General features: G+C 42.5%; 1 protein-coding gene across 2 annotated transcripts; it reads left to right on the top strand.

The window, feature by feature from the left end:
* The first annotated feature begins 2,109 nt into the window (after positions 1–2,109).
* hacd4 (3-hydroxyacyl-CoA dehydratase 4) lies at positions 2,110–22,317 on the top strand. 2 transcript variants are annotated; one of them, XM_079600104.1, is made up of 8 exons: positions 2,110–2,147; positions 7,933–8,039; positions 9,670–9,797; positions 10,100–10,209; positions 12,796–12,902; positions 13,829–13,963; positions 14,314–14,460; positions 22,071–22,117. In XM_079600104.1, the coding sequence occupies exons 2-7, from the start codon at positions 8,009–8,011 to the stop codon at positions 14,394–14,396; spliced, it is 594 nt and encodes a 197-aa protein (XP_079456230.1). In that variant the 5' UTR covers positions 2,110–2,147; positions 7,933–8,008; the 3' UTR covers positions 14,397–14,460; positions 22,071–22,117. The 2 variants fall into 2 exon arrangements, with proteins under 2 accessions (XP_079456230.1, XP_079456229.1); XM_079600103.1 differs by lacking the exon at positions 2,110–2,147 and adding an exon at positions 7,100–7,197 and having other exon boundaries at positions 22,071–22,317.
* The last annotated feature ends 81 nt before the right edge of the window (positions 22,318–22,398 follow it).

The raw sequence follows: 22,398 nt of genomic DNA, 5'->3' as shown, positions 1-22,398 counted from the left end.
TGCAGCCCAAGTGTAAGGTCTCTCATTGAACTGTATGATTTTAAACTTGTTTTTGAATGTTTTTTTTTAGGAGGACGAGCTAAAGGGTCAGGCCCTGTCACGGGAAAAGATCCCAGAAAATAATTAATAAAAAAAAAAATCCAAAACAGGTCTAAAAATGTTGTTGAAATACCTTGCTTGCATGTTAGCACTTTTTATGCTAACATGCTACCAAGCTGAGTAATGGTAGTTCAAAATGGCTGACGTCAGGCCCTGTCACATCAGGCCCCGTCACATCCCTGTGTGACAGGGCCTGACAAATGAATGGCATTGTTCTTTTTTATTAACTTTAATGCATTTAATATGTATTTAATGCATGCCATAGTAAAACATTATTTTAATAAATAGACATTATTAGCTTTGAGTGATGAATGATGACTGTAATTATTCCAATTCATACAGATTGCAGTTAGATGGCTCCAGTTAGTGCAGCTGAGAGACAAAGGCAATGTCGGGCACGACTAAATACAGACCCTGAGAGTAACTTTAAAATTATAATAATAATTTAAAATAGGAATGCTTATCAAAACTTAAATAAACAACACAAAACATAACTTTTTCTGCATCAACGAAATCCATAAAGTCAGTCCTGTCACAGCACGGTCAGTCCCGTCACGCCACGGTCAGTCCTGTCACACAGGAAATTATGACATAAAAGTGTACTATTTGAGGGAATATTGATGAATTAATCTCTTTAACTGTGTAGATGAAGGTGGGGTATATCCACTACTATGTTTTTGTAAAAATCTCATATTCAAAGGTAGTTATTTTACAACTATATGAGTGCCTGGTGGGTTTTCTGTAATTTTGTGAACTACAGTTGACTGAAAAGTTACTTATATTTCTTAAAGGAATTACAAAACCATGTTAGATACAATCAGGGACATGTGATCAATAAGAAAATGCTATTTGTATCAAAGAAATTCATTAGGGAACCATTCTAACATATACAAATGTGTCTGTGACAGGGCCTGACATCTTAGGGGGGAAATGCATAGAAAAATGTATTTTATTCAATCATAAAAACAAGCTGAGATGGCATGATATGTTTTTCTCATAGTTTAACATGTCCTCTATATGACTCAACATTCAGATTTAAGAATAAGATATTTTTTCCCCCAAGATTTTTCTAAGTGGAAATGTACGTTTCTGGTAGAATGTCCCACGTGCACTAAACTAAATTCTCTTCATCGTCTTATTGCATTTAAAGTGTCAAAAACACAAGGTTCTTCTATGTGTATCGTATATTCTATATCCCTGCATTTCTGTAGTTCTTAAAGTGACAGCAGTCTGTAGAATCAGTATACGTTTCATTCATACAGTGAAGAATTTGCAGTTTTATTATTTCATTTGATAATTCAATTTCTTACTTAAATTATGTTTATGAACACATAACCTTTCGTTCAACCAGCTGGCTGTCTGTGCATTGCGTTTAGGGCAGAGAAAAGCCAGAGAAAGATAGCCAAAGCTCAGTTTACACCGATTGAAATTTCTAGCCACATGGGGGACCATATAGCCTACAGGCTAAGGGAAAACCTATTAATGTTGAAAAACCTCAGAAAGTGAAAATTTCATGTCATTTCATGTCTCTCAGTAAATCAGAAGTTAAGGTAGGGTAGGCATTAAACTCAAAGGTAACATGGCAAGCTGAATGGGACAAGGAGAAGAAAGTTAGACACAATACAATATACAAAAATATATCTCAAGTAGCAAACATAGTTATCCAAACAGACAGGGAGGGAGATGTTTGGTTTACAAGACTGAGAATAGGCCATACTGGATTAAATGTGTATCATGTTCTTTTAAGGTGCATATTCTCCAGACAAAGAGAAAAACTGAAGAGGGAAGTGAATGCAGTCAAAAAAGCCTTTTCTTTAGAAACATTATTATGTGAGACTAGATAAAAAAAACATCACTAATGCTATGATAACATTTATCAAAGAAACAAAATGAGCAAATAGGATTTTTTTTGTTAATGATATCCATTTGATTGCACCTCAGTCCAGTAGATGGCGGTAATACACTTTGACTGTAAACTGCCATAAAACCCATAGACAGTAAACCTGACAGAAGAAGAAGATCTACAGCTAAAATGTAAAGATTTGTAGGTATGTGGATGTGTACTCCTCTGTTTTTTTTTCAGCACATGATAGCGATTTGGGCTGTACTACTTTGATCACACATGACATTCCCTTGATTTTGTCTCTTGCCCAGTAACAGTAGATGTTATATTATAATAAGGCAATACAAGCAAATCAATGGTGAAAAAGTGTGTTTTGATAAAGCAAACTGGGTGTTATTTAAATCATTATGTTATACAAATAATAATTTTAACAACAAAAGCTTGGATAACATGCAGAGAGTCTAGTAGCAGAAATATATAATGCAAAATATATAATGCAAAAAAATAGTATCCAGAGGAGCACAGGCAGAAAGAAAGGAAAAATATTAGCCTACCTTGGTGGTCTGAAGAATGTACTAGGCAATTAAGAAATTAAAATAAGAAATCAAGCATTCAAAACATTAAAGAAACGTCTCAAATATTTTTTTTTTTTACTGGAATACCAGAGGCTACAAGCAAGTTGTAGGAAAACAATTAAAACAGTGAAAAGAGAATACTGGATATTGCTTATATTTCAAACTAACTGAAAGACAAAAAGACTGAATATGTAGAGCTGCGGGCTGGGTGACACCCAACACGTTTGTCAGATTTTACAGTCTTTGTGTATAGCCGATGTTCTCTGGTGTACTCGCCCCAAGTGGCCTGTGAACGCCGGGGACCCGCTCGGTGTCTCGCTTGCTGCACCATTCCCCTCCTAGGACCAGATACGCGTGCTTATCTTGCTCCTCAGTTGAGTTCCCCAGCTGGCAAACCCTGTTGAGTTCCTGCACCACCCTCGGCAGTCAGACGTGGCGGGGCGTCCGACGCCAGCCCAAACACTCGTAAGTACGCCCAATGGTTGACCCCTGTGCTAGGCTAGGTGCCCATATGTTGTGATCCCATATGTGTATTCTTCCACGGTACGGCTTCCCTGTCGGCGAGCCCATGTCTTTCCCTTGGCAGAGTCAGCTCTGTCGTCCCTACTAGTGTTGACTCCCCCCTAACCGGAGCTAGTGCCCTAATGGCCAGTCCACATGTGTAATTTCCATATGATACCTCCTCCCTACTGGCAGGATACACATCCCTTTCCACGCTTTCCCAGTGTTATCCAATAATCTCACTGTATGGGTCATGCGGAACAGCTTGATTGACTTTCTCGGCTTAAAGCCCTGTCCCATCTTCCGCCCCAGTAGGTGCGGGGGGATCAGGTGGCTTATGCGGAGAGCTGGAAGGGGCAGTAATAATAATAATAATAATTTGTTACATTTATATAGCGCTTTTTCTGAGACCTCAAAGCGCTTTACATAGAAGGGGGAATCTCCTCAACCACCACCAATGTGCAGCATCCACTTGGATGATGCGACGGCAGCCATATTGCGCCAGAACGCCCACCACACACCAGCTTACTGGTGGAGAGGAGACAGTGATGAAGCCAATCAGTATATGGGGATGATTAGGAGGCCATGATGGACAGAGGCCACTGGGAATATTTTGGCCAGGACACCGGGGTTACACCCCTACTCTTTTTCGAAGGACATCCTGGGATTTTTAATGACCACAGAGAGTCATGACCTCGGTTTAACGTCTCATCCGAAGGACGGCGCTCTTTGACAGTATAGTGTCCCCGTCACTACACTGGGGTAATAGTGGTGGGATCCCAATTGGTAGGGTAGATCATGTCTGACGTAACGTCGAACATGACTGACTGATAGGGAACGTCTCGTTACGTATGTAACATTACGTCCCGTCGCCACAATTGCTGTACCACCACTGAGCGGCCGGGTCACTGGCTCGGCTCCTCAGCGAAAACCTGAATGTGAGTTTCATCTGCTTTGGTATTTATACCCGCGCTGCAGGGCTGAGCGTGTGATGCAAATCTCGCACGCCAATGTGCGTTGGCTCGTTTAGTTTACACTCAAAGGAGATTGGGCTCTCAGGCAAGATCCCCAATTCGTCAGATCACGTCTGACGTAACGTTTCCATTCCCTCCTTCAGGGCACAAGGGTTACATGCGTAACCGAGACGTTTTTTTCTGCAGTACTCCGGTGTATCTTTCCAATTCATTTTTATCTTTCACATAAAGGTGTTTTCTATAACTGGAGTTCAGTCCAAAGAGACTCAAAAAAGCAGCACCATGACAAAAGTCTCCATATCCATAGCTGATCTCCCACTGCAGCCTCAGCAGTAATGTCCTAACAGATGATACGAATACAGCGCAGAGCAATGAAAGTTTTGTCTAAATAAATCTAAATTCATTTGTTTCTACCAACAAAGGAAAAAGGCTATACCCTCAAGCAAATTTAGAAAGAAAAAAAATATTCAAACGTAATGTAAATGTTCCTCAAAAACATTATAGACCAAAAGTACAGTAGCAAACTATTTTTTACATGTTATAAGACAAGGCAGAACAGAAATGGGACATTGGAGCATTACAGCAGTAAACACAAAACAGATTATTTGAAAACTAGGAGAAACTATAATAACATAGGCTATAGGGCATAAAGTGCAAAAAATTACTTGATTACTTTTTTAAAAATCCATAGTTCTGTCATGAAACTAGATGGCGGAGGCTGATTGGTCCTTGTAACTCTATCAGCTTGTAATCACATGATTCTTTATACGGCACAGCTGATTGGTTCCTGCTGCATCCGCAGCCAATGAGCTCGCTGATCAACCTTCAAATACTTGTTCAGCCTCAGCCTTGCCCATCTTTCAGAAACCCTCCACCTTCCCCAGCTCCACCTGTATAGATCTGCTACGGGTAATCCATGTATGTTATTTGGTATTGGCAGACCTATTCTGCCAATACCAAATACATTAACATTGTCATATCCATTACCATGTTAAACACTCAAAGGGCCCTATCTTGCACCCAGCGCAATTGACTTTGTACACCAAGGCATGTATAATTTCTATTTTGCACCCGCGCACAGCGGACATTTCCCTCCACAGACACACGTTAGTAAATTAGGGAATGAACTTGCGCTCGCGGGGGTGGTTCATCGAAAAGAGGAGGCGTGTTCCTGAGCAAACGTTCCCTGGTGATATTTTGCAGTTTCAGAACAATTCCGCCACTGACCAGGAAAAACCCAGTCTAAAGTCAGTGGTACGTTATTCAGATGCTATTTTAAGGGCGCATATTGACCTATTGTGTGCACAACACGCGCATTCACTTTGCTTCTCTCATCTACACAGACGCAGCAGTTCCTATTTTTGCAAACCGTACATTATTACAAGGAAAAATATTACCACATGAGGGAAATCATTGTGGTGTCCATGAAGATAATAGGCATAAATAGGCATAGCTTACACATTTACCCAAATTATTCAGGCTAATTATGACAGATCAAACCTGTTTGATCAATAGTGGCGAGACACATAGATATATATAAGGACATCTGACAAAGTGTGTTGTCCGTCAAGAACCAGGAAACAAAATTCTGAAGACTGGGAAATCACCGTTACCATCATGTAAGTTGCGTGCGCTGGCAAACCCGCCATTATAATAGCAATATGCCATGGAACAAGCGCGCCTGCTCTTAAAGGGAATGTGAGAGGACGCTCTGATTGGTTTATTGCATGTTAAGTCTAAACCACACCTATGAATAATGTAGCTACTTCAGACCAACACATTTTACTTTTAGATTTGCGCGATCCGCCTACAAAGTTTCTTGCGTTTCGAGTTTGACTGCATTTCAGATCGTTAAAATAGGGCCCAAAAATAGTTTTATTTTAAATTATAATAAGAGAAAACTTGTTTTCCTTTTTCTTTTACAAAACCAGAACCAAAAAACCCATATGCAACTTTATTTATGTAAATGGTTAAACTAATAATTATATAGGATCTAAAAAATGCAATGAGATTTGGTTGAACGTTAGAGAAAAGAGCCCCAAATTATTCTTTTTTAATTCCGCCATCTCAAAACTGTATTACTAACATAAAAGAAGATATGTTTGGAAAACATTTAAGAAAATGGACTGTCATTGTATATGGACTGTATGATATTGTATGGTCATTGTATAAAAAAAAAAAAACAGACATAGGCCTATTTCAGATTATTTTCTTATGTTACACAGAAGATAGAAAGTCAGAGATTTGTCGGTGAGTAAACATTGTTTTTGGTGTTCTAACCCTTTAAGGTTGTCCACATTGAAATAGTTAAGAAATTTCCATTTGAGAGGCAAATCAGATGTGCAAATACTGTTAAAAAAAAAAAAAACAGCTGAGGAAAAAAAACGAATACAAACCTCTCAGATTTATAAAAACAGTTTGAAGTCTTGGAATATAGTACATGTGTTTTATCGAAGACATTTATGATGCTTTTATGCAATACAATTTGTGTACATTTTGGAGCTTAACAGCTCAGTGTAACCATTCTTCTAAATTTCTCCTTTTCTGTTTAACAGAAGAAAGAAAGTCAGATGTGTTTGGACCATTTCTCAACATAAATGTCTCTTAACAAGCATGTTGATAGTCTTTTTGTAGATTTCCCTTATTTACCCATTTAGGTGAGCCCTTAAGATTATCCACATTTAAATATTACAGATTATAGTAAAAATCTAAAAAAACAATAACGACTTAACAGGAAAATCAGACATTCAGATCGGACTGAAGCTTGCACCCGAGATACAAATTCATGACGGCATGTTGAATACATCATCTGGTTTCTTCATTATTAATTGCAATGCAAATTATTACAATTTGTAAATAACACTAGTAAATAGCCTAGAACTTTAAAAATCAATTTGAACAAAAATTCACATAAATACTGAAATTAAAAATATCATTAGAAGTATCGATCTATTGCAAAAAATATATGAAATACTAAAATAGTAAAAACAAATAAACAACTAAAACATAGGCTATTGATTGATTATGTGCCATATGAGACAAACATGAAGGCAAGCACACGTTCCCTCTGTGTGTATGTTGGGAAAACCAACTCTGCCCTTTTGACGTCAGAGGGGGAGTTCTGAGATCAAAACTTCCTCACACTTTTGATTTCCCCCTAATGCCTTATTTTGTCTCATGACTACGGAAGCTTGGGAGGAATGAGGTAAATATCAGCATCGTTCAATCGACGTGTATTGTTGACATCATTCAGTTGTTAATTTCGCCGGTCATAGCGCGCAGCCTCACCCAAAACATAATCTGCATATAGTCGAGATAAAATACCAGACCGGACTTTACTTCGTGTTGCAAGGATGCCGCATAGCAAAAAATAAAATGGTAGCTTTGTATTTAACCAGTATAATAATAATAATAGGCCTAATAATAAAGAAATAAAACAAAATGTCAGATTCTGAAAGCTTCTTGCAGGCGTTTAGCCGAAACGGGGCTGAATGGAACTCAACGCACGGGACGCGTTCTAAAGATTCTGTTTACATAGAAACGTATAGGCTTTTACATTACGTTAGAATAGATTACCAAATCATATTACGTTAGTTCGAGTGTTAAAGTCACTAGGCTATACGATCAACTCTCGCGATCTCCTGAGGTGAGGATGTAATAACAACAGCGCATCGCTTGAGAGCTTTGCATTGGGATCAGTGTTGGAATCCCATTGACAAGTCCTGAAATAATGTATCACTCTATTATGGATTATTTACAAATATCATAAAATAGAAGACCCTTCCTAAGATAAAAAGTTGATGAACCTCAATTATGCATAAAAATGACTGAATAATTTGCAGACTTATTACCAAAACTCTTCATAAGAAAATGCATAGTTTTTAAATGACTTATTTTCATTTGCTGTATAAGTCTATTACTTAAATGTGATCTTTTGCAGGTTTAGCCTCAGTCTCGCATATCTATTTTCATACAATTTGCTTCAGTTCTGTGGACACACATGGATTTTCGCGAATATGACAGCCAGATTTCTCTCTTTTGGGGAAGGTAAGCAACAGTTATAAGCTAGCATTTGAAATGTCTGCTCATGTAAATAGTCTGGTATGTTAAACAAACACTCAGTTTGTTTAGCTGTCCCAGTTGTACACAGATGTTGTTAGAGAAAGTGGTTGTTAGGAGTTGTGTAACAACCAAACAGAACACTTACGAAAGGGCTCTTGACTTCCACACACAACAACGCTAAACATTACTTTACCCGCTGGTTTTAGAGATGAGGCTTGAAGTGTTAGTTCACCCAAAAATTTAAATTCTGTCATTATTTCCTCACCTTCATGTCGTATCCAAACCCGTACGACTTTCGTTCATCTTCGGAACACAAATGAAAAACGTTTTGATGAAATCTGAGAGCTTTCTTTCCCACCATTGACAGCTACGCAACTACCACTTTGACGCTTCAAAAAGATCATAAAGAGATCGTAAAACGAATCCATATGAATTGAGCAGTTTAGTCCACAATTTCTGAAGAGACATGGTCGCTTTATATGATAAATAGATTTAATTTAGGCTTTTATTCATATTTAAACATTCATCAACTCACACATCCGTTGTGGTAAACGGAAGCTCAAGCATATTCGCTTGACACGCAAGAACCAATGAGGTTCATTCTCTTGTTATGCAGCACTTTTGAGCTTCTACAAGAACCAATGAGGTTTGTTCTCGTGCGTCAAGCAGGTTTGGTTGAGCTTCTGTTTATGTTCGCATATCAATGTTTAAATGAGAATTTATGAACTTTTTAAAGCGTCAAAGTGGTAGTTGCGTAGCTGTCAATGGTGGGACAGAAAGCTCTCAGATTTCATTAAAAAGATCTTCATTTGAGTTCTGAAGATGAACTAAAGTAGTACGGGTTTGGAACGACATGAAGGTGAGTAATTGACCGTTCGCAAAGACCCGCCCCCCTTAGTTACTGTCGCTATGTCCGGCAAGCTACTGCCACTCTCACGCCACACCATGTTCTCACGCAGTGAAAAACACATCGCGGAGCAGAGAGGACACTGACAACACGCTGACAGACAGGACAGACCAGCTTACTTTTCGGTTACTTTTGATATTAAACATATTAAACAAAGTCTCACCTTTCATATTTGTTAATTTTTTAAACAATAAATACCGTTTTGTGGCTCTTTAAGGTGTCGTGACAGATCTCTGTAGAGCCTCTTAAAGCTGCTCGTGCATCTCTTCCTTCTAGTTCATTTATAGCATCAAATAAACATGAATGAACATAAGGAATGTTGTTTTAACCGCGGAAAGGCGTCAGTACACTCCGTTTCTCAAGTTCAAATCCTCCCATGTTAATCTACTAACTCTCCTGACTGCTTTGTGGAACAAAATGGCCGGATGGCAAAGTATGATTGGTCGGATCACCTGTCAATCAAGCTCCAATCAAGGTCAATTAATGACAGAATTTTCATTTTTGGATGAACTATCCCTTTTAACCTAGTCTCGGACTAAAATGCATGTCTTTGCGCTGTTTTAACTAAAAGCAACTTGCACTGATATATCTTAAAATAGTAGTCAGTGCCATTGTTTTGTCTCAAGATACACACCTGTACTGTTTTTTTTTCTTTCTAAGGCACATTTATAAAATATTCTGTTCTGATATCCTGTGTTGTGTTGTTAGATGCCCAGGCCGGCACCTTCTATTTTGTAGGCTTTGTGATGGGCGTTTGTCAGCTTCTGTCTGTGTTAGAGCTGTTTCACATTGCAGATGGTTTTGAGGAGTACAGACTCTTCCCTCGCTGTATGCAGGTAAAATATTAAGACCACATTCATAGCACTAAAGTACAAGCCTCGCACTTACTATTTCAAGGAATAATACATTATTATTCATGTACTGTTTAATTTGCACTAATTTGCACATGTATTTTTCTCTTAAAATCTAGTTCCTGTTTTTTTGTGACATTATGAAATATTTCCCAAACTGTTGCCACAAATCAAGATTTAAGGAAGTGCCTCATTAAAAAAAAGTGTATTTTTCAGAGCTATGAGTTTAAGCTGCATGATTTGTATATGTACATGTATTATTCTTTAATGCTGTTTTCCTTTTACAGGTAATGGAGAGAAATGTCCTTCTGTTTCTCCTCATCAGTCTGGAAGAGTTTCAGAGTAAACCAATCGTGTGTGTGCAGTTTTATCTGTGGAATATACTGGGCCTTCTAAGGTTTGTGTCTTTTATGTTTGGATCCAGGCATCAATGAATAATAGTGATATGAATAATGAATAATCCCGTCTGAATGCGAATGTCTATGGAAGTTTGTTTCCGCCATTGAAAAAAGGGTAGGCCTAATTGTGTCTTTTTATCTCATAATTCGGACTTATTTCCCAGAATTGCGTGATGTAAACTAGGGCTGCACAATTAATCGAATTTCTAATCGCGATTACGATTACGGATGCCACGATTTCGTAATCGTTGAAAGCCGCGATTTAAAAAAAAGGTCCACTGACATTATTCGGCGTGCTTAAAGGAACACTTCACCCATTTGCATTAGACTTTGTATCTTTAGAAACCCAGTCACATTTTCGAATGGTCATGGTTTATTCCCTTATTTTCCCCTGAGATGGGAGAAATAAGGATTTAAGTGTTCCACTTCCTGCTTTTTATGACGCAAAAATCGTCAATTTGCGTCATAAAAAGCAGGAAGTCAAATTTCTTTGAATAAGGGTAAGACTACAAACACTAGCTCATCATTTATCCAGTAGAAGGCGCTGTTCCGCATGTTTTCAACCCGCCCATAGAGGGATCTCACTCACAGAATGTACATATAGTGTCAGCCATTCTTTATTTGGAAGCTAAGCTAACAGTTTCTTATTCTGTGGAGAAAGCTGAGTAGTAGCGGTGACCATCCTCTTTTTCCCGGACATGTCCGGCCGTCGAGATCGTCCAAAATGTCCAGGATTCGGCTTTTGCTTTCTGCAGTCGCATTCATAGTTTACATGCACACCTTTTGTTTCAATCTAACTGAATTCATTCCGATTGGTGAATCTGAATGTAGTGTTTACATGAACGCTAAACAAGTGATCGTTTGATGTGCGTTTTAACATTGCTAGGAAAATTCCCGCTCCTCCGTGAGAGATACGAGACCGGTGCGTCTCACAGGCGCCGGTGCCACTCATCAGTAATCACGCCACCGGGCTCGCATCGTTCTCCGCGGCCGTCAGTCTCGTTCCTGCTTGTCACAGTAAACATGAGGAATGGCGACTGAAGAACGCAAAAGCCGAATCCTGGACATTTTGGGCGACATCAAAATACTGGGCAGACTCACTAGTAGCATAGCCTTGTTGTTTACTGCGATCTCTTACCGGTAGGCGTGGCCTCCTAGGGCAGCGAAGCAAGTGCATTCTGGGAGTTGTTGTCTTTCATCCCCATAAGCCAACAATACATTTTCTGGCTTTTCTCAGTCTAGAAGGCTCCAAATTCAAAAATAATTTCACATTTCTTCTACATAAATGACCCATTTTAAATACACATTCATCTTTCCAGAGGTGAAGTGTTCCTTTAAGAAGTGTGTTTAGAGCATGACGTTGTGAGAGGAGAATCACGACCACTTCAGAGAACCCAGCACAATAGGAAATAAAAATAAAAAGTCTCTCACCTCAGAAAAACGGGCTTGTAGCGCGCACTTCAATTGCACGTGCAAATGCGGCGGCGCACGCTGTATATCGCTTCACTATATAAAACGCAAAATAAACTACAAGCATGCAAAGTCTGAACGTCGTTGCGTTGTAAATTAGTAGCCTAAGTCACGAAATAAAAGTAAAATACCAATAAATCCCGTTACTGGTGTGTCATGTAGGCCTACTAGCTGAAAAGGATTTGCATGCAGGTATGATGTTCATTCTATTCATCAGTTTCCATGTTTCATTAACAGTTCATGTTAGTATTGTGTGTTCACCATGATGACTGTTGTTTCCATAATCCCACATTTTCACACAAGGAGCGACCCACTTTTTTAGAAATAATATATAATTTCTAAAAAAGTGGGTCGCTCCTTGTGTGAAAATGTGGGTCCCATGGCCAAACGAGTTGAGAACCACTGGTATAAAGCTATATTCAAAACATCAGTCAATGTAAATTGTGATCATTGTAATTAATAATCGCAATTACAATTTCAAGGGAATAATCGACAATTATGATTTTTGTCATAGCCTAATCGTGCAGCCATAATGTCACAACTGCCTGTTATAATCTAGTCCAATTATGAGGAAAAAAAGACTGACTCGCAATTCTGACTTTATATTATAACACACAATTGTGACTTTATATCACGCAGTTCTGAGAAAATAAGTCACAATTCTGAATTATAATATTGTATTTTACTAATGCTTCTCTGTTTTTTTTCTTCTTCATGCTTTCATTTCATTATTGATGGCATTTGACGAAATATTTTTAATGAATAAATGAATAAATAGAGCCCAATTACGGAAACTGCTAAGATATTTTTATATCAGTGTCAGGTAAGATACCTCTCTAGATGACTCTGCTCACTTTTGTGGGTTTATTATAAACAGCCACTTCTATAAATGTCTCATATGTGATGCAGATGAGCTTCTGTAACGTCCACTTCTATAAAACACAGAGATGTTAGTCCCATCCGGATCGGTGCATGAAATCACAGATGTAGAGTGATAAGAATTATAAGTCAAATACCAATTAGAAAACCCGTCCTATATGAATAGGGCTTAAGAGTGCAGTATATGCTAAACGTGGTGGTTGTGTTGGTCATATTTCGGTTTGTTTGTCCTACAGGTATCCACACGAGTTATTCTGCCTTACAGGCACACCGTACTGGAAAATGCTATGGGTGCATCAAACGCTGTCAGTTCCAGTGTACTTGCTGTCTGCTGTCACAGAAGGTACAGTATGATTACGATCTTATTATTTAAGATACTGTGGCAATTTTGAAAAAAATAAATGCCATCACATGAGATCAGATAGCTTTGGAAATATATATTTGATTATTTTCAATAATTATTTTCAAAAATCCTTTGTTAATAAGGGCATTAGGACTGCATGTGTTTTTCCCTGGTTGGGAGACATTATAGATGAATAACAGCAACAATATTTCTATGAAATATAAGATAGTCAATGCTTTATTACATTTAAAAAAATATATAAAATACAATAATACATAAAATAATAAGTTTCTCCTTATGGAAGTTGAAATGTATCTAAAACTTTGATTTGCACTGCTAATTCATACAGTACCGGTATGTATGTACAGTAGACATCTATAAACATCTCTGCATTTGTAAGATTTTTCATGTTAAAAAAGAAAATTGACCACAACCCCAAGAATTTTTTTTTTTTGATTTTTAGTGTCTTGCCATAATTTTCAACTTGAGTCCTGATGTCCTCTAGAAATAACTGCTAATGAAAATTATAATATTTGTCATATTTATCTGTTTCAAACAGTAGAATTTATGATACAACCAAGTTTGCTGACATTAACATTGTAAATCCCAAATTATTGCTCAACACACAAGCACGTGTCCGGGCCTGCACAAATCGACTTAAGAGCTTCATTTCAAATTGGAAGCTGATCTGAGCCAGCCGGAAATGAGTTAGCACACTTGTCTTAAGCAGCGCATGTTTCTGAGAAAGGGTTTGTCAGGAAAAGTGTTGAGAAAGCCAGATCCTGCTGCAGCATGTCCAACTGTGATAAAGAGTCACGGCTCACTGCATTTAACGACACAGGAAAATGAGCCTCATTAGGGTAAAACATTCTGCAGCTTTCAATCACTAACCACAATCTTTTTGTGTCCTCTTTCTTTTGTTTTAGGAATAAGCATTGTACATATGTTGCCATACTGGTCCGAGTCTGAAGGGACGGATTCAGTCCAACCTAAAGTACCCGCATCGATGTACATTTATTCCCCATATATGCTTATGGGTTGGTTACTACTTCTTGTATTAGGTAAAATAATATGATGTCTAATGTGCACAGTGGCCCTGAAAAGTACAATTGAGGCACGCTTAAAAATGTCTGCATTTCAATGCGTATGAAACAAAAAATATGGCATATCAAACTTCTACCAAAATGTATGAGTACAGACATAGTATTTTGACATTTTTAATGTGATGAACTAAGATTAAAAAGTGCCACGTTTTGTCATATTATCTCATGCAATGACATTCATACATTTTTTGAACGTGGCTTAAGTATCAACTGTATTTTTTTTGACATTTGCTCATTTTCTGTCATTTACTTCTTCAGCCTGTAGCATGAGTGTGTCAGTGGATTGTCATCTTCTCTCTGTTTTGAAGGATCCAGTTTAACTGCACTACTCTTGCTGAAGGAAAGGAAGGAGATTCTGTGCCGCTGGAATAAGAAACTGAAGAAAGACTAACCCAGAGAAGAACAAGATACCAGTACTGGCTCATTCACCAAAGCTAAATATTCGAACCACAAGAGTATTACAGACCTGCCAACCTTGAAGACATTTTATGAGTACTATCCCCCCCCCCCCCCCCCCCCCCCCGCGCAAACCTGATAGACCACCTCCAATGTACGCTCCACCGTTGCACACACACCTGTGAGAAACCTAACGCTATAATACATATTATACACATAATATACTTTCACCAATTAAGATGTATTAGTTACTCCATAACCATATACAAGTAGACCATAAATTTTATTCAAATACTGCAATCACTCCAAACATTTTGTACAGGAGGCATAGCCCATGGAAACTTCTTTCACCTGAAAATCTTGTCAGAAATAAAAGTAAACTGAGGACATTCTTTGTAAATAAATAAATCAAAACATTAAATAAATGTGAAAAACCAGCAGTTATCAATATCAAAATTAGTTATTATGAACACTATAAGTCCAAGTTATCTTTTTTTATTTGATAGAATAAAAACAGAACAAATTATGATACACCACACACACACGCGCACGCACACACACTAGCTAAATTAATTCAAAGGATACATGCAATTTACATTCAAATACATTGTTTGGCTCATCACTAGTACCTACTAGATTACAAAAAAATAGTATTACTGTGTAGAGGAATGGAGTGGATGAATGGCAGTACATGTATTGAAACAAATGTTGTCTTATATCCTGTCCAATATTTTGTGCCCATATTTTTGTTAGTCTAACCAATAGGAGGCGGAGTGAGCTAATACATAGGCCTAAGTAGTAATGTTAAAGATGAGAGTCAGACCAGGTTACACTTAGCCTTCTGAATTACACTGCGCAAACCAAAAGTAATACTAACCCACTGGAGGAAGAAGGGTTGGTTCTCCACAAAACATAAAATATTCATTTTTTCGTGTTCGCATTTATGAGGAAAAAACTATGTTAGGGGCGTGACAGTTCTCCGTTACGGACCGCTCTGAAAGCGGCACTTACTGCACAAACAGAAAGCACAAAGCCTTTCTTTAAAGTGAATTTCGTTTTGTATACATTTTATCTTACTTTTAATCCATGTTTCATCAAGCAATTGTCTGGATTGAATAAATAAGAAGTAAACAAGAAAACAAGGTTGCTTGAGGCACTGAATTGAGCGCTGATCGCGAAGCATGTAAACAAGAGGGGTAGGTGGGCGGCGGGTTAACATGCAGCGCTCTGATTGGCCGAAAGCTTTTCACTCCACTTAAACACTGTGGCTCAGCGCGGCAGAATCAGCATCATAGATTGCATAGAAACTGAAATCGTACTCGGTTACTAACGTAACCTCGGTTCTCTCTAGGAGAGGGAACGAGTACTGCGTCGAAGAACGCTACGGGAAAGATATTTCTTTGTCGAGATTGAAGCCAAAAATTAATCCTTAATTTTGTAATATTGTAAAACGCTTTTCTGAAGCATACAACCTAGGCGGAGCAATACAGCTCACCCATTGGCTGCTCTGCCAGAAAAGCACAGCCTATGCGAGGCCAGGACGCTGACCAATGAGGACGCTTCGCGCCCTTCTGCGTCACCTCCCGCCCAAACAGGCGTGGCCTAGGCCTATAAATACGAGCATAGCTGTCTAACACGCCGATTTTCGTCAATGAAGCGACGCAGCGTGGACACGCACGGCATGAGACGCAGTACTCGTTCCCTCTCCTAGAGAGAACCGAGGTTACGTTAGTAACCGAGTACGTTCTCTTACGTAGAGTTCTCTCGTACTGCGTCGAAGAACGCTACGGGAACCCTATGCAAACCGCCGTGCGTGTTCTTGGATCGACACAGACACCTAAGGGCGCGCGCGCCCTGGTATACAAGCGCCTACCCCAAGAAGTATAGGGAGAGCGGCTAATAGCATCATCCCTTATAGTAGTGCCTCTTAAGGCATAATAGCATATATATGTAAATATAGATATATATGAAGGGTAATAGCATGCTCATGGGACACATTGTCAGTGAGTGATGCTTAAACATTGAAGTGACCTGGGCCGCAGCGCGGGGCAGGAACACTTATACATATTAGGCATTGAAGTGACCTGGGCCGCAGCGCGGGGCAGGAGCACTTGTACATATTACCATTGAAGTGACCTGGGCCGCAGCGCGGGGCAGGAACACTTATACATAGTCTTCTAGACCGAGAGCAGTTTAGCCTGCAACGCAGGAACCTCTAGGTTACAGAACCTAATAAATGTAGACGGGGAGGCCCAGCCTGCCGCCATACAGATATCATGTAACGAGATTCCGCTATACCAAGCCCATGAAGAGGCGATGCCTCTCGTGGAATGTGCTCTGATGCCCAAAGGGCATTCCAAGCCTCTAGATGCGTAGGCTAGCGCAATGGCGTCCACTACCCATCGAGATAGACTCTGTTTCGTTGCGGCTCGTCCCTTGGAGCGCCCGCTGAACGAAACAAAGAGCTGCTCCGTCTGTCGAAAAACAGCGGAGCGGGACACGTAAGCTCTTAATGCCCTGACCGGGCAAAGGGAGCTATTTCCGTCCTCTGAGGCCGGCATGGCCGACAGGGAGATGACCTGAGCCCTGAACGGTGTGTTGAGGGACTTAGGCACGTACCCATGCTTCGGTTTCAATACGACTATAGAGTCGTTTGGCCCGAACTCCATACAAGAAGCTCTCACTGAGAGCGCTTGCAAGTCTCCCACACGCTTCACTGAAGCGAGAGCCAAAAGAAACACGGTCTTGAGAGACAGGTGTTTCATGTCAACTGAGTGAATAGGCTCGAAAGGGGCCCCTTTCATAGCGTTCAACACTGTAGAAAGGTCCCAAACGGGGACTGAAGGAGGCCTTGGAGGGTTTAACCTCCTGGCGCCTCTCAGGAAGCGGACCACCAGGTCGTTCCTGCCTAGTGAACGGCCAAGCGTTGGATTAACGAACGCTGATATGGCAGCCACATAGACTTTGAGCGTGGATGGGGTTCTTCCCTTATCCAATAGCTCTAGCAAGAAGGAGAGAATCTCCGGTTCTCCACACTGAAGTGGTGACAGACCTTGATCTGAACACCATCCAGAGAACACCGACCATTTGGAAGCGTAGAGCCGTCTAGTAGACGGAGCCCTAGCTTGTTCGATCGTGTCTAACACTCCTCTTGGGAGGTTAGCGGGTACCCGTTTATGGCCCATACGTGTAGGGACCAAAGCTCGGGGTGAGGATGCAGAATCGAGCCCTTGGCCTGTGAGAGGAGGTCTCTCCTCACTGGAATCGGCCACGGGGCAGTACTTTTCAGTCGCATCAAAGCTGGGAACCAGGTCTGATTCGTCCAGAATGGAGCAACTAGCAGTACTGAGCATCCGCTCTCCTTGATACGCTCCAGCACTTGAGGCAGGAGTGAGACAGGAGGAAAAGCATAGAGCGGGCGGCGGGGCCAGACTCTGGCCAGCGCGTTCGCGCTCTTCGAAAAGAATTCTGGGCAATGAGCGTTTTCCTGGTTTGCAAACAGGTCTATTTCCGCTCTGCCGAACGTTTTCCACAGCAGACGCACTGTCTGTGTGTGTAGGGACCACTCTCCCGTAGGAACGTTGTTCCGTGAGAGTCTGTCCGGGCCTACGTTCAAGTGACCTGGCACGTGCATTGCTCTTAACGAGCGCAGGTTGTGCTGGGCCCACACCAGTATGCGTTCCGCTAACCTGAATAGGTTCCGGGATCTCACGCCACCCTGGCGGTTTATGTAGGCTACTACCGACATGTTGTCCGAGCGGACCAGGACGTGGTGTCCTTTTATCCGGGGACAGAAGCGCCTCAGCGCAAAGTCCACTGCCATCATTTCCAGGCAGTTTATGTGCGGTAGTTCGGCTCGCTCTGACCACTGGCCAAAGAGCGGACTGCCGTCGAGCAGTGCTCCCCAGCCTGAGGTGGACGCGTCCGTGGACACCACCTTCAGGCTCGAGGAAGTCCCCAGGCTTACACCTGACCGGTACCAGTCTGACGCTCTCCATGGTGTCAGGGCTGAAATGCATTCCTGAGTGACCTTGAGGCGATAACGACCGTGTAACCATGCTCGGCGCGGTACGCGCGCTCTCAACCAGAACTGTAGTGGGCGCATGCGCAGCAGGCCCAACTGCAGCACTGTTGAGGCTGAGGCCATGAGGCCCAGCATTTTCTGAAATCTCCTGAGTGGCACTATGTGGCCGCTGAGGAAGGATTTCGCCATTGCAGGGTATTTTGCCTGCGCTGTGATGACAGCTGTGCTGTCATAGACAGTGAGTTCAGATCCAGTCCTAAAAAGGAGATCCTTTGACTGGGAAACAGTGAACTTTTCTCCCAATTGACTCTCAGACCTAAGCACTCGAGGTGATCGAGAATTAGGGTCTTGTGGCGGATGCGTTCTGAAGGTGATTGAGCTAGAATCAGCCAATCGTCCAAATAATTCAGAATTCGAATGCCGCGGAGTCTCAGGGGTGCCAGCGCCGCGTCCATGCACACTGTAAATGTACGAGGTGCTAGAGACAGGCCGAATGGCAGGACTGTGTACTGATATGCCTGGCCCCGAAGGCGAATCTCAAAAATCGCCTGTGACGTGACGCAATTTGTATGAAAATACGCGTCTTTCAGATCTATTGCCATAAACCAGTCTCCTCGGCGAATCTGCGCGAGGATAGCTCTGGTCGTGAGCATTCTGAACTTTCGCTTTGTCAGCGCTTTGTTCAGATGCCTGAGATCTAAAATGGGTCTGAGACCCCCGTCTTTTTTCGGTTCCAGAAAATATCTGCTGTACAGACCCCCTTCGCTCTGAGCTTGAGATAAAGGCTCTATGGCCCCTTTGCTCAATAGCTTCGCTATTTCGGCTCGAAGTAGATGTGCTACTTCTGTTTTCACCGTAGTTTCGACTTTCTCCGTGAAACGGGGAGGGCGTCGATGAAACTGTAGCGAATAGCCTCTTTTTATAGTCTCTAGCACCCATTCTGAGACCCCGGGAAGTCATTCCCATGCATCTGCACGTGTGACTAGGTGTTGAATGTAATCTGGGCCCTGGTCGCGAAATGGCGGCGACACGAGAGCAACCGTGTGCTGTGACATGGACGCCGTGGCGTGTGAGGCGGGGGGCATGTTTAACACAGTATGCATCCCGCGCGCGCTCAGCTCTCTGTGTCGAGAGAGAGCGCGCGGGACGAGTCCCGTAGGGCTCGTGATGTTTGTGAATAAACGTGGGCGCTTGGTGGCGGGCACATTTATAACACCGGGAACACTGTTTTTGTGTACTGACTGACCGTTCGTTAGTTTCGTTTTTACAGAAACCCGCGGAACGTGCAGTGTGTAGTGGTTGTGGGCACTTGGCAGTGGGTCACGCTCACTACATGTAAAACACAATCGGCATGAGCCGATTTTATGTGTGCAGACCCTGTGTTGTTCAGGGCTGTGCTTGCACGGGTTGAAAAACCGGGCTCTGGTCGCGAAATGGCGGCGACACGAGAGCAGTCGTGTGCTGTAACATGGGCGCCATTGCAGCGTGATGCGGGGGCGCGCTTAATCGAGCGGGCAGCCCGCGCGCGCTCTCAGCTCTCTCAGCTGAAAGAGGGAGCGCGCGGTGCGAGCCCCGTACGGCTCGGCATGTTTGAGAATAAATGTGGGTGCGTGAACGCGGGTACATTTATAGCACTGGGAAGTACTGTCTATTAGAACTGACTGACCGTGCATAGGTTTCGTTTCATAGAAACCGTGTGACATGTAGCTTGTAGTGATTGTGGGCGCTTGAAAACGGGCACGCTCACTACATATAATGCACAATCGAAATGAGTCGATTTATGTGTGCAAGCCCTGTATTGTGCGGGGCTGTGCTTGTGTGTACAGATGGGCACTGGGTCGTGGGCATACAGTTACACACATTACATCATCGGCCATGGCCGGGACACCGTGTAGCACAGAGAGTACTGTCTATCAGAACCGACTGACCGTACATTCGTTTCGTTTTTACAGAAACCACGGGACATGCAGTGTGTAGTGATTGTGGGCACTGAAAAGCGGGCACGTTCACTAGCTTACATGTGAAGCACAACCGACACGAGTCGATTTTATGTGTGCAAGCCCTGTATTGTGTAGGGCTGTGCTTGTGTGTACGAATGGGCACTAGGTCGTGGGCATTACGGATACACACATTACACCATCGGCCGTGGCCGGGACACCAGTAAATACATTTTCAGATTTACCTGGGGCGTCGTGAAAACGGCGTCTGTGTGCAGGCAAACGGGCATTGATGCCGATTTGGTGACTGCAAAATACACTGGCACGGTCGCGAATGTTGGGACTGTGCGAGCGAGACATTTTAGTGAAATCCGGCCGCGGCGGGATTTTAACACTGTAGCTTTCCTCGAAGCAGAAATGCGCATCCTGGCTGAAAACGGGGCTTTCCGGGACTCCGCGATTTCTTCGTGAATTCAGGAAGAAAAAGGCGCGGGTCGTGAGGACGGTAACGTACGTTCCTCTGCAGAAAAGCAGCCATCCAGCCGGTAAGCGCATCGATGCTGGTCTTTCTCCGTCGACGCTCACGAGCGGCGGGGGAGGGGAGATCCTCGGAGCTCGCCCATCCCTCGCTACCCGAAGCGAGGAGAGAACAGCAGTCGTCCTTCACAGACACGGCTTCATCTTCCTCATCCATGACGGACGCGGCGGCACACAGCGGCCCTTGTCCGTCGGTCAGAGAGTCCAGCGAAGCGGGCGGAGGAGCTAGCGGCAGCAGCGGCGAGCACCTCGTGGTGAAGGGAGGTTCCGGGCTCCGCTGAGCACGGCGCTTTTCACGGCGCGGCACTACAGCGGGCGGAAAAGGGTGCAGCTTCAGTAAATGAACGCCAGGCGAGTCCGCAGAGTCACCGTAGGCATCAAATTACAGCGATGGCAGCCGCCATCGACGAGAGCTGAAGCTGCGTGATACTCACAGGCAGGAAACACAGCACGTGGTCCCTGTCGCTGAGCGGGGCTCTACACGAGCCACAGGAGGTGCGAGACATCTTGAAAAAGACGCTCGGCTCTTTTAGTGTGGAAAAACTGTGTGACGCGACGGCGAACACACACACAAAACACACACACATAATGTAAAGGATATTCCACGCCGGAGAAGCGCAGCAGGGAACGGCGGCTGAAGGCGGCGATGACCAGCGGCTTCAGGTAAGAGGCGCGTCCTGCTGAGGTGCTTGTATCCAAACGGCTGTGGTGGCTCGAATCCAATCCAACGATGCGTGCAGCTTCGTGAATTTAAGAAAATCGGCGTGTTAGACAGCTATGCTCGTATTTATAGGCCTAGGCCACGCCTGTTTGGGCGGGAGGTGACGCAGAAGGGCGCGAAGCGTCCTCATTGGTCAGCGTCCTGGCCTCGCATAGGCTGTGCTTTTCTGGCAGAGCAGCCAATGGGTGAGCTGTATTGCTCCGCCTAGGTTGTATGCTTCAGAAAAGCGTTTTACAATATTACAAAATTAAGGATTAATTTTTGGCTTCAATCTCGACAAAGAAATATCTTTCCCGTAGCGTTCTTCGACGCAGTACGAGAGAACTCTACGTAAGAGAACGGCGAAATGCGAGAAGCAACAAAATGCGTACCCAGAGAGCAGCCAATCGTACAAGCGTACTTATGGGTCAAAATGCGTGCCGAGTACGAAAAATGCGTACATGTTGGCAGGTATGGTATTATGGTGGCGGGGAGTGCATTCCTGAAATTACATTTTTAAAAAACATTCTGTTTGATTCTGATATTATGTTTTTAAGCACATGCTACAGAACTGCATACACACAATGCCATGTTTTGATTATTAATATTTCTGTATTTGAGTTAAATCATGGTAGTGAAAGTACCCATTTTGCCAGCAAAACACTGTTGTCGTGTAAATGAACGGCCAAAACGAATAAATTTTTTTCCGTTTTTAGTTGAAAACTGTTGTATAAACGGCTTCCTTTGATATTGGCAGGTCAAAAACCTTGATTTTGGTAAATGTTAAAGGGGTGGTAAA

This window comes from Phoxinus phoxinus (genome assembly GCF_949152265.1).
Source record: "Phoxinus phoxinus genome assembly, chromosome: 2".
Lineage (NCBI taxonomy): Eukaryota > Metazoa > Chordata > Actinopteri > Cypriniformes > Leuciscidae > Phoxinus > Phoxinus phoxinus.
Note: the sequence above shows the minus strand (reverse complement) of the source record. Positions and strands in the feature narration are given on the sequence as shown.

Excerpts from the sequence above, each read along its gene's own strand:
- hacd4 (XM_079600103.1), top strand. Across the intron at positions 8,040-9,669 it reads ATTTCTCTCTTTTGGGGAAG|ATGCCCAGGCCGGCACCTTC; the intron begins GTAAGCAACAGT and ends TTGTGTTGTTAG. Across the intron at positions 9,798-10,099 it reads TCTTCCCTCGCTGTATGCAG|GTAATGGAGAGAAATGTCCT; the intron begins GTAAAATATTAA and ends TTCCTTTTACAG.